General features: G+C 34.3%; 1 protein-coding gene across 1 annotated transcript; it reads left to right on the top strand.

The window, feature by feature from the left end:
* The first annotated feature begins 3874 nt into the window (after positions 1-3874).
* On the top strand, positions 3875-11773 carry LOC131948586 (protein DGCR6). The gene is made up of 5 exons (XM_059310180.1): positions 3875-3911; positions 6092-6199; positions 6393-6553; positions 9805-9911; positions 10145-11773. Exons 2-5 carry the CDS (start codon positions 6108-6110, stop codon positions 10346-10348), a joined length of 564 nt encoding a protein of 187 aa, XP_059166163.1. The 5' UTR covers positions 3875-3911; positions 6092-6107; the 3' UTR covers positions 10349-11773.
* Positions 11774-13354: the final 1581 nt, after the last annotated feature.

Here is a 13354-nt window from a genome sequence, read left to right as displayed (position 1 = left end):
TATGTGTTCCTGGTGAATCACTGTTTGATTGCGAGACATTGTTACTGTCTACAACAGTGGTTCTTAAGCTGGGTTCCATCCAACCCCAGAGGTTCTGTGAATCAGTCTCGATGGTTCGGCGGGGGTCATGACACACACACCCGACTCATATAATTCACGATCGGATTTTTTCAATGAGGACGATATAACTAAGGGTTCGGTGAATGCGCATATGAAACTCGTGGGGTTCGGTTCCTCTAAAAAGGGTAAGAACCACTGGTGTAGAAAATATATTTCTCATTTGTCTGACTGGCCGACATGACTGGTGTTGGGTTTGGCATTTTCAAAATCAGGATATCAAATTATAGCCTATCTGAAAATAAACTTTCTTAGACGTGTTGTATTTTAAGACAGAATAGAAAAAAATATTTCTAGAAACTTCTCCCCCATCCCCTCCACCACTTTGAATGTCCCTCGGCATATAACGCCCAACAACCGGTATGTATCCAAAATAAAAATTCTGTTACAGAAATATAAATGTAATGTAAAGCTCCCTTTTCGAAGCTGGGGTCCATGGGCAGTGTTCCTTACAAACTGTTTTTCTTCTGGGTGATGAAGGGGGGGGGGGGGAGGTGAAACTTTCGGGGGAGGGGGGAGGACACAAGTTAAAGTAGGCGTATAGGGTAAGTTGAGTTCACCTGTTTCATTGACCTCGGCAAATGAAGGACAAATGATCTCAGGACAAATGATCTCAGACAAAATATCTCAGACAAAATATCTCACGGACAAATGATCTCAGGACAAATGATCTCAGGACAAAAGATCTCAAGGACAAATGATCTCACGGACAAAAGATACCAGGACAAAATATATCAGGACAAATGATACCATGGACAATTGATCTCAGACAAAATATCTCAGACAAAATATCTCACAGTAAAATTTTAATAGTGTATTGGATGATTGTAGTTGTTCTGAACAGTTTTTTTATTGACTTTCTTATGGTTTTATTTACTATGTTTAATATTGTTTACAGGCCTGTATAATTAGTGTAAGAAATATTTGCCGTATAAATTTGTCATATTGCACTTAACATTTTCAAATTAAGATTACAAATATAGTATGCGAAGATTAAAGCATTTTTTTCGATAGACAGCGAAGGTGGGCTTGCCAAAAATGAGACAATCTTACCATGTCAGGTGGACAAAACTAGATCAAAGGGAATGAAATAACAATAAAGAAACACCTTCGTATCAAGGTGGCCGCCCGCTTTGACCGCAGAGACATGCCTTATTGGAAAGACATCCGCCCTCGATGGATAATACAACTAGCCTCTAAAGTCAATAGTTATGCGTCGGTCACACCTTAGTGATCAGGTTACAAATGCTTAGTTAAACGACAGCGGTCATCGTGGGGCTAAGTTTGTCGTAGTGTGCATGCAAACAAAACAGTATTAGTGGTGATTTTGTTTCCTCGCTGAAAGGTTTTAGGACATTGTTTCTTGTGATTTTATGTATATAAAAGCCAAAAGTAGAGCAGCAGGCAAAGAGATTTGCAAATGTGAAGTTAAAACATGTCGAGAAAGAGTTCACACAATAGATGATCACATAGTATTGGAGAGGTGTGATCATAACGATGTACTTGCCAGTAAAGAAACGTAAGCGTTATGTTTGTGTTGATGATACAATAAATAATAGTTTTACGTAACAAACCCGAAGACCAATTCACGTTTTTGAAAAATATTTCGCGTGTTTTGAACATTAATGTTGTATAAATAACTTTACTTTGTTTTATACATTATCATTTATCAAACCTTTCAGGCTAAAGGAGTAAGTTTTCTTTATATTTTTACTTTTTTCAAATCAAATGCTTTTACAAAGGTTAAGTTTAATAAATCTTTTGATGTTTTGTTAAGTTTAACAAATTCATTTTATTCACAATTATTATGCGTAGAAAAGTGAACAAAAGCATATTGTAGTCAATAAAGAAAATATGTTCAGATCAACTAAAATCATTCAAAAGACTATTAAAATTTTGCTGTGAGATATTTTGTCTGAGATATTTTGTCTGAGATCATTTGTCCATGATATCATTTGTCCTGATATATTTTGTCCTGGTATCTTTTGTCCGTGAGATCATTTGTCCTTGAGATCTTTTGTCCTGAGATCATTTGTCTTGAGATCATTTGTCCGTGAGATATTTTGTCTGAGATATTTTGTCTGAGATCATTTGTCCTAAGATCATTTGTCATGGAACCAGGTCAGCACTATGCCCAGCCACCTTCAGTGTTTCTTCCAAACTTTTTCCTTTCTTTATTTTGGGGGGGGGGGGGGTGCACTTGAAATTTTCGAGGGGGGGGGGGGGGGGGCAGGCGGACTTAAATTTCCGAAGGGCAGAAACTGTTAAAAGAATATATTTTCTTTATAAATTCTTTTTCGTTCAGACGGGAAGGGGGCGTCTCCACCCCCCTCTCCCCCGAAGAGATGCCTGGAAGAAACACTGGCCGCCTTTACCTTCTGCTAACTGTTAGGTACACATCAGGGGCGTGTGGACTCAGAGACTTGAACCCGAAATCGAACTTGAGACTTTCGGAAAGCAGTCTAAGGCTCTAACGCTGGGTCACGCTATAACAACTTAAATAAACAACTACTTTTTAATAAAACAAGGTAATTAAAAAGTCTAGTGACAATTTTAGCACAATTTCCTTATGTTATCTAAAAATAGCTCTGTCGTAACGTAAATCAAGAGCAGGGTTAGTAAAACCATTGGTTAAAATACATGTTTTATTTACAATAGAGTTACATGACTAAAAACCATTGCGCGCCTAGCTACTGAACGTGATGACGTAGCCATTGAACGTGATGGCGCAGCTATTGAACGTGATGACGCGTGTGGTGTGGTTGGATAAAAATGCCTACTAATTCGGTCCAAATTTTAATTAATTCAAAAATTTTATGGTGACCGAACGAAAGGATATTTTTGAAAACTTTCTTCGGCAATATTGTTCTAAATTATGGCAGGAATCGATTGGTACATGTTTCAATTCGCTAAGTGGTCTGGTTGCCGAGATATGGGCCAAAAACTGCATTTTTTCGAGTTTTTTGGCTTTTCCGGGAAATCCATGAAAGAAACCCGGAATTTTTTTGGCCTATGTTCATCCTCGTAACTTGCTTAACATAATTGCTTTTGGAGCTAGTCCTCGATATTGCTTCGTTGAGGAGGAGATACGACTTAAAGCTGCGGACACACATCCATTCATTCATACATTCATACATCCAGAACTGACGGGTTAATAAACGCAATTCTCCAGAATGGCTGGAAATTGCGCTAAAAAAACTTGAGAAAACCAAGTGGTGGCATTGTTTGGTGCACCACGCAGCAGTGGTAGCGGCTACGCGTTAGCGAAGAGAGAAATAACACTTGTATGTACTAAGCAGGACTATATCCAGATTCTAGATCTCGAATTAGATATGATATATCACTTTGCGATTTGAAAAGCCGATTTTTTTTGCAGGAACTATTTTAAATAAAGCTAAAACATAATTATAATTATAGGCCTTTCAATTTTGACGATACAGATCTTATAAGTCTCATTCTATTTCGTAATTGCGAAGATTTCCTAGGCAAGGGAAATAACTATGATGTAGATTTAGATCTAGATCAGGGGTCTCCAAACTACGGCCCGGATGCGGCCCGCGATGTCCTCTCATCCGGCCCGCGGAGATCTTTTTGTGCACGGAAAAAATGTTTGTTGGTGATGGCTGAGGAACTTTGCCCATAAAAATCAAAGACATGCCTGGAAGAAACTGGCCCCCGAACTGAAATTTGATAGTTAATGCGGCCCTCGGACTGAAAAGTTTGGAGACCCCTGATCTAGATCTAGATAATCTAGATTTCTACATGTAGAAAATACACTACTACAGAAAGGCAAGGTGAGTAAACTAAGTTTACATTATAATCTAGATCTAGGCACTACGCAGGAGTTTTTAAAATTATTTAAAGTTTAAAACCTACACAAACCACTACTGTGGGCCCGGTAACAGAAAGTAATAACTAAGTAATGGGAGATTTCCTGATTTCGGGTCTGCTTTTGCAGCTTTACGGACGAGCCGGTTTACCGCGAACTCTGCCGATACCCATACCCACCGACAACTCAGTACAACACTCATGGATGATATCTCTACTTTTTTTAGATTATAACTTTTCTTCTTGCAGATCTGGTGGAAAAAACCAAACCAAAAAACAAACAACGAAAAGCATGAATAAAAAAATGGGTAGGCCTAGCGGTAATCTATCGTTTTGGGTACGTAAAATCGCCCGTGGCTATTTATGTACGAAAACGTTACCTCATTGTCAAGGCTTTAAATACTTTAATAGAAGTATATTGTCATACTTTTGTGTCAAATATTATAGATAAATGAATAATAAACCTAAATCAATGGCTAAATATATCGATATAGGCCAGAAATTAACTTTAAACAGCAGTGTCTGAGAGCAAGATTTGCTATATAAACAGCAGCCATTTGTAAAATAGAGTGGCTTCCCCCTGAATCTGGCGCTAAAAGCTTATAAAAATAAAACTTAGACAAGATGGCTGCTATAGTAAATGAGCATGGTTGTATCTGTTGGAAACATCGCTAGTCTTCATTTATTACGGAAAAGTTTTAATTCAATTGTTTAAAAACAGGTACATAAATGAATCAAGGAAACATTTTTGAATTTTTTAAATCCTCCTCAAAATGTGAAATAATTATTAAAATTTAAGGAGTCACCTGTTTTTCACATTACAAATTGCGGGCGATTTTACGTACCAAAAACGATAGATTACCGGCCTAGCCTAGCCCGCCCTATGCCTCAAACAAAACATTTCAAGCTGTCACTAGGGATTTCAAAGTGCCAACCGCCAACCAATCAAACACACACTTTTTCTGTGTTTTGGTTGGTGGATGACGTAATGTGATGCATTTTTGGAGCTAAAAGGGCAGAAAAAGCCATTTTTTCTCTGTGTAGTTCGGATTGTTTTACATTTTTCAAAATGGGCCAAAAAATGACCCCTAAAAAAATTATTTCAAAATTTTTTTTCAAAGAATTTTAAAAAAAGGGCCGTTTTGGATATAAACAACGGCCCAGGTCAACACTTATCAACAACGTGAAGGCACCCGATAGACGATTTCTGTGGCGCGTGAGTGCTATTTGTACATTCTCGTGAACTAAATGCCAGTTTCTTGACAACAAGACTGGAAGACTACGAATTCATGAAAATAACAACCCTAGTGAAATGGCTTTTGAAGATTATTAAATAAAATTGATGCATTGGGTTCATTTGTTGATTCTATAGCTGTCTAGAGTTATTTACATAGTAAGGGCATGTTGAAACACCGGCCTTAGGTCGCCTTGTAGTGTGTAGTCTTCGGAAAATGTAATTTAATCCATATGGATGCAGATCGCCCGCAAACTGTTAAATTGGCGTATTGTAAAAAAGTGGTATGTGGCCTGACTGGCTGAAAGGAGACTGTTTATATTATTGTTTTGAATTTATATTTAACTCAATGCAACAAGCCTTCCAGTTGGTTGAGGTCACGCTGGGGGGGACGTTCTGACCGGGATTCAAAGGGATGATTTGAAAAATCATCCAAAAATGTTTGACAATGGTATCTCTCTTTTTACCTGTGTAGTTATGTCTCAAATTTTCTTTTACGATTTACTGCCTCGCTATTATGTGTTTCCTGTCTCGCAATTTATCAACACCTTTAGGGCTAGGCCTAGTAAATTAAATAAATTTCCAAATTGTATTACATTTGATTTGACTTTGATTATGATATAAATCTGATATAGCCTAATAAACTAATATTATTAATTGTATAATAATTTTTTAGGTAGCACTAGGCCTATTCATAAGTATAGTATACAGGGGTGACTTCATTATACTATACAACACCATGATGATACTACTTAAATATCTGAGTTTAGTAGGCCCTATATAATCTAGCAGTCAGTTGTTAGTAGTTGAGGGCATATATTTTCTTAATTTATAAGTTGTGTGATTATGTCTTGTATTTTAGAGTGAGCTGCTTTGAGTTTTTTATGTGTTTTTTTTTTTTTTTTTTTGCAGAAATATATGTTTTAAAATGCAGAATGAACAGAGTCTTAAAGAAGAACTTCAACATAGGCACTATCTTCTTCTTAGTGAACTTCAAAATATGGCTCGTGAGCTGCCGGGGTAACATTTTTTTTTTTACTTATTCTGTTTCAAGTGTAAATAGTGGTGCATTAATATATAAAAAAATTAAAGAAAATCATTTATGTTCTTTTTTTTGTGCATAGTTATATAAAAGCTTATTATTAAAATGCTTTTTATTTCTTTTTTTTTTGTGTAATGTTTTAGGGATAATATTTTTCTTGTCTATTTCTAGGAAGTTTCAGCAAAGATTGCCATATGACCTGCTGTCAGCTTTGGCCAGTGCCCTGCTGGACGGGACAGCATTTGAAATAGTGAAGGGCCTGGAGGAGGTGCAGCACTTGGAAGAAAAGAGCTTGTTCACCCAGAGACAGAAGATGATAAATGACCACAGGTGTATGTTGGTATTTAAAATCTATTGTACATAGGCAGTGTCCTGAATTATTCACAGAGCCAATCACTTTAGACAACAGAACTTCAACACCTAGAGAGGGGATAAGTGAATAAACTAGAGAGGGGATAAGTAGGTATTCAAAATGAATTTTTTATAATGAAATTAAATAAAATTTAACACTCCCACCTGATAGATACTGTTTTCATCAGAACAGAAACACCAAATTTATTGGTGTATGTCCATTTTTAAAAAAGTTATGAATTTTTTAAAACTCAAAAAATGCGTTAGCTTTTTGAGCAGTAAAGGGTCTATTTGAGACCCCTACTAACTTCTACAATAACTAAGTTAGAACTCTCAAATTTCTTGCACACACAGCCAGTAATACAAATAGCAAACCCAATTTTTTTCAAGGTAGTCAGACCGATATAAATAGAAAATTTATTCACATAAAAATGAGCCAAAGCACAATTTTACCGAAGTACGAAAAGGGAGACAAAAAGTTAATTTACAGTCATTTTTAAAAAATCGTAGAAAATCAACTAATTAAGCCACATTAATAATATAAATGTTCTAAAAAAGGAAATTCAAAGCATGTTAATATGAAACAAGCAGGTAAAGAATTAGTAAAGAAAGTAATTAGTGAGACCAGATTCAGCAAGGTCAGTTTATAAAAATTTGAAATTTCATCCTTTTTCAAAAAATTATTTAAAAATATTTAAGTAAGGTATCTTAATAAATTTTACACCAACTTAAAGCACATGATGTTCTTAATATATAATAAACACAGAAAGATAAAATAATCATTCTGCAAAACAATACAAGGCATCCTTCCTTAAAGCCCAAAATCAAGAATTTTCATTACCTAACATCTTGCAAAAAGTGTTCTTACTTTTAAGAAAGTAATATAAATTGTGTAGGATATATGTTAGCAGTAATTTGTTATTAAAAAACTAAATAACTATACTATTACTATACTTATATACTATAATAATAAGAAATTCCATGCATTTTAAAAACTGACAAAGTAAGATAACTAATAGAGTTGTGATGTTCATCTAGTTTTGTTACTCTGGTTCCTAATCATGACTTGTTTAGCATAAATTTACTTGTTACTAGTATATTTATTTCTTCTAGTTAGTTATTGATCAAAGTCAACTTCTGGAAATGTCTAGGTCATAACTTATACAATTATCAGAAATCTTAGAGTAGGTTCAAAAAGACAGGTCAATATCCTGATTGGGAAAGTTCTCTATTAGGTTGGGTAGCATTGTAATTAATAGTCAATATCCTGGTTGAGTTTGTCTTCTTCAAGGTTTGGAGTAGCATTGTAATAAATGATTGTGAACTGGCAGCACACATCAAATTATGGAATCTAGTAAGGGATCCTTCTATTGGTCCAGAGTAGAGAAAATGTCTGTGAATAAAAACAATTAATTAGCATTTCAAATATATTGACTTATATAGGAGGCCTGTATATCTTAATACCAACTTAGATATCAATCATGTAACATTACATCATTATAAATAATAAGCAAAGTGCATACAATACTAACATTTGACATATGGTTTCCTTTAAAAGTATTCAGGAGTCCTGTTGGTGCTTACACAAACAATACACATTTTTGACAGGCCTTTCAGTTTCCACTTTCTTTTATGTTAATATCTTGCTCTGTAAATAGAATAATAATATTAAAAGTAAGGCTGCTCAATGCTTTTTAGATATTAAATGTAAGCACTATAGATAGTTCTACTACTAAATATTAACATGAAAGCAATGGTGAATCTAACTAATCTAAGTAGATCTAGAATCTAGACTAAATCTAGAAACAACTTTGGACTAAACTATTATGGAAGGGGGGGCTACATTTTATTTTAAGTCGTCTGTACAATAAATCTAGAGATAAAAAATGTAAAAGATCGTAATATTCTAAAATTTAATGTAACTACTGCACATATATAGAATAGTTAACTAATAAACTAGGAAAGACAAAAAAAAGCAATGCTACAATAAATTGAAAGTATGCTGTTAACCACTGCGGTAATATAATAGTTGAACCCAACACTACGAGAAAGTAAAAAAAAACATGGCGGACAGTCGGCTTGAAACATCGACAAAATATGGATAGTTTAATCGGCCGATGTTATTAACTAACATAATTTACTAAACCAAATTAAATTCTATCATCCTTTTAAACATCTTTTTGATTTAATTGTGCATTCCTTTTTTATTTCAGTGACCATAAATTAAATACAACGGACTTTTAAAAAAGGCTAGATAATTTTTTGGAAAAAATTTTTTTAAGCGTGGAGCAATTACCGATAAGTGGACACTAATATTCAAATGTATTAAAGCAGCAGTTAATTATAAATAAATAGAATATAGCTAGTAATATAATGTGCATTCAACTTACCTGCACGTGCTTTTAAATCCACTGTAATCAACGAATAAACACAAAATCTGGTTCCGAACCGAGGTCGGGTGTTCCGGAATTCAACAAAATCTTGACTCAAGCCGGCGAAATTTAGATGCGGGTCGTCGCGATTTGTATACATTGGTTTCATTTACTGCGGTCCGACCCCATACATGGAGTGTTCATTAAATCGTAACAGTTTTATGGCAAATTGGATGCCCTTTCGGAATATACAACTTTGGCGGCTGTAAAATTATTTTTTCATGGAAAAAAAACATTTTAAAATTTTAAATTGAACATTTTTAGCATTTAATTATATTATACAGCTGGCAAAGTTATACCATCTTACAGAGCTACCATTCTTCTTTCTAAATCAGTAGTTTCTAATTGCGTATGTGTTATGGGGTCGGACCGCCGCGCGATGCCGCAACGCGACCAAAAATTTTTAAAACCGGCTTAAATTTTTCGGCTCATTTTGAATACCTAGGATAAGTGAATAAACAACAGAATTGAATTTAAATACTTACAAAAATGTATAATTGAATTTATACATTTTATGCAGGTCTTAAGATTTACAAAGTTTATTTTTAAGAAACATTCAAGGGTTAGCATTTTGAAGATTTGCTTGTTTAGCATCATGTGGCCTTGGTTGCCTACCATAGTTTTTCCTACAACAAGAAACTTTTTACGTTTTAAAGAGAGTGAGACAAATCCTCAGTGTCTAATATGTTCTAAACATTTTTTTCTTTTTTTAAAACCCTATGTTCAATTTATATTGTGAAAAATATATAATACTGTCATAGTGATTTGAGCTATAAATAATATTTTCTACCTAATTTTAGCTCAGAGGCATGAAATGAGTAAAAAGCACAAGGAGTTATTAATGGAGAATCAGAATAAACCTCACAACCTTCCATTGGTAGAAGCACAGGTTGAAAGAGAGTTAGAGGTTTGTAAAATATTAGTATGGCAACTTGAGTTGATTGGATTATAGTTGTGATTATAGATTTTATACCAATATTTATTGAGAAATTCAGGTGTGATATTTGTCAGTAGCAAAAGTGATATCAACCTTCCTATCTTAGCTTTAGCCAAGGGATTCATATTTTTGTTTACTTAATTTTTGGTGTAATTAAAAATATAGTAAGAAATACACACATTTTCCCCAAACTTTCTCTATAGACAATGGAGCGCAGGTGTGAAGAAGAGATGAAGCGGAGGGATGCCAAGATAATTCTAGAGCTGGACCAAAAACTGATGGACCAGCAGAGCATGCTTGAAAAAGCTGGAGTGCCAGGTTTTTTTGTCACCAACAACAGACAGGATGTTCGACTACAAATGTACCTGCTAGAGTTCATTACCAGACTGGCTTCTAAAGAGAGATAACATAGAGATATGTTATAGTTATGCTAGATTTATTTAGTATCCATCTCTCAGAACAAGTTGTGTTCCTGGATAACATCTAATATTTACATAGCAGCCTGTTTTCATGCTGGATTTTGTAAGGCTTCACAGAAGCCAATTTTCATGCAGGATGTTTTAATGTTTAACAAAAGCTTGATTTCATTCAGGATGTAATGTTTAACAGAAGCTTGATTTCATGTTGGACTTTGTAAAGCATTGTGCTGGAACCTATTTACCAGCTTGTTACTTTCTTTATCAAGTCAATGACTTCATCAGTGGTGCTATTCACTGACAGATTAAACTCCAGTAAGGCAAACTATCAAAGGCTATAGTTACATCAATAATTGACCTTAACTGCAGTCAATCTGCAAGCTATGGGCATGTAGGTGTGACAAATGCAATAACATGTTCAGGTCTTATTACAGGAAACAAAAGTTTAATCCAGTATTACAAATATTCATCATTGATGAGATGGTATGTATCTCCCAGCCTACATTTAGACAAGTGGAAATCTCATGTATCTCAGTCTCTACATAATGACTAAGTGGTAAGGCACTATTGACTTATGTACACTGTTGACACGCCATGTTATAAAATGTTTGTCACAAATGAAAATGTGTTGGTCAATAATATAGATGTGACCGTCCACATTGGTTGGGCTGTTTTTGCCCCTGGCTATTTTAAGACAACCCCAGCTAAACAAGTGTAGTGTCTCAATTTTAGATTTTAGTAAATTCTTATCATTCATTTTTATTGGCAATCTTTTGTGCTAGGATTTGTTTTTTAAAACTAAATGAGTTAATTCATTTGCTTTTGAAAGTATATATATATAAGTATATTTATTTATAGATATATATAGGCCTATATATATTTATATAATAGTCAGAAATGGCAATACAATTTCTTGGCTTGATGCTGAAGTGAATTTAGAACATAATGGTGTGTAAATCTATTAACAAGGAAAAAAATGGAGCTGAAGTAGTATGGTTCTGTAAAAGCTATATATAGATAAAAATAAATATATTATGTAGGCCTATGTAGGTATCTATATTTTTGTGTGTATATATGTATATATATATATATATAATTATATATATGATTGATAAAGTCTACAATTTATTTATATGAATAAATTGACATAAATGGTGCTTTAAATAATTAAACGACTAAACATGGCCAAAATTGCGGTGAGTATCGTGTAAACATTCCACGTTTAGAAATTTAAACTGCTTTCACTCAGTTTTATTCCTTATTCACTTAGCTAAATGTGTGTTCATGTTGTATTTTTTGTTAGTTGCCTCATGTTTGAATTTTCCATTTTAGTAAAATGTTATTGTGTTATGTCCTTTTAACATCAACTGATGATTCTCTTTTTTTACATTGTCTGATTATTATCTTTCACATAGAGCTGATTATTTAATTTTAAATTGTGTTTACATAATTATCTTCATAAAATAAAACTCAAAATGATTCAGGTGTGCAGTTTTTTTATTCTAAGATATTTCTTCTACTTGTTTGTTGGATTAATTTCCTGCTAAAAAATAAAACAGAAAAGGACATATCTTTTCACTCCACTGTTAGATTTATGATTCATCTTTTCACATGGTCCACTGGCAATGTAAATCAGCCAGAATTTATTTGCTCACTAATTAGTAAATTGATGTAATTTTTAGCATCTCCAAACCTTAAACTAATCTATGGTGTAAATGTAGTATCTATTTTGCTAATCAGTTTTACTAAAATACAAAGTAAAAAATAAAAATACCTGCCCTTATATTTGGCAGCCACAACACATGCCACCTCCCCAACCCAATGACAGGTTTTGTAACATTTCAATAGACCATTACTTCTATAACATTTCTACTAACTCTCCCTCTGAACCACAACACAAAATTAGTAAAAAAAAATGGTTTTTAATAATTTTAAAATAATGCATACATTAATTAAATCCTTCACACCATTGCTACTTTTAAGTTGGTACCTAACATAGTGTAAAGAGTTTGATTAGAATTAAAACTTGTCTATTTTTTGTTGTTGCTTATTACCCCATTTGGACTTATGTTAGTACTCCAGAAATTTTGCCACATATATAAATGCATGAGTGTTCATTCAGATTTTTGTTACAACATGCTACATGAGATGGGGGTTGGGGGTACTGAAATGGCATGCATTTGCAGCTCTTAAAGAACAAAAATGATGTAAAACATGTTTGTTAGAATAATGGTTATTTTAGGGGCGGAGGCCGGAACTGCAGTGTTAGTTCATCTATATCAATAATAGTTTCGCTGTCTGTGTATCTATCTATCTGTGTATCTATGTATCTATCTGACAAGAACGCTCTAGAGAAAACACAAGCAATTTAAAAACATGCACAGTCAGACGGAAACGAAATATGACGTCACATTTAGCATATAGAATAAAATAGTATCAAGCCAGAGAGTGCACACAGTAATAAGACTTCATTGATTCTCGAGTAAACATTGAATAAAAAGGCAATTTTGTCTAATCTTAAAAGTGGTTTGCGTGAAGAGTTTCATTCATACAATTCTTTGGGTAGGGGCGAAGCCCCACCCTCGAGAATGAACGTCTAAGCCACCACCCCCCCCCCCCCCAACTAAAAAGAAATGTTGTCATCGATACTCTATAATAAAATTACCGCCTAATTAATGTGTCTATGCTAAAAAGCGCAGAGTTTCATGCAATTCTTCGGGTAGTGACTAAGCGCGACACCAGTGTTTCTTTCAGACTTTTTCCTCCCCGGAGGTAGGATTTTTTCTAATCTGAAAAAAAATGTTTAGCGTGCAGTTTTTTTCATGCATCTCTTCCGGTAGGGGCGAAGCCCCGCCCAGGTTCTTCCTTTAGTTTGTATGATCTACAAATGCCACCAGTGTTTCTTTCAGACTTTTTCCTCCCCGGAGAGGGGTGGGGTACTTGAAATTTTCAGGGGCGGGGGTAGAATTTTCGGGGAGGGGGCGGACACTGGAAAAA

Source organism: Physella acuta, unplaced genomic scaffold (assembly GCF_028476545.2).
Source record: "Physella acuta isolate Inbredline_101_S28 unplaced genomic scaffold, ASM2847654v3 ptg000650l, whole genome shotgun sequence".
Taxonomy (NCBI): domain Eukaryota; kingdom Metazoa; phylum Mollusca; class Gastropoda; family Physidae; genus Physella; species Physella acuta.
The sequence above is the reverse complement of the archived record's forward strand: the minus strand, read 5'-3'. Positions and strand labels throughout refer to the sequence as shown.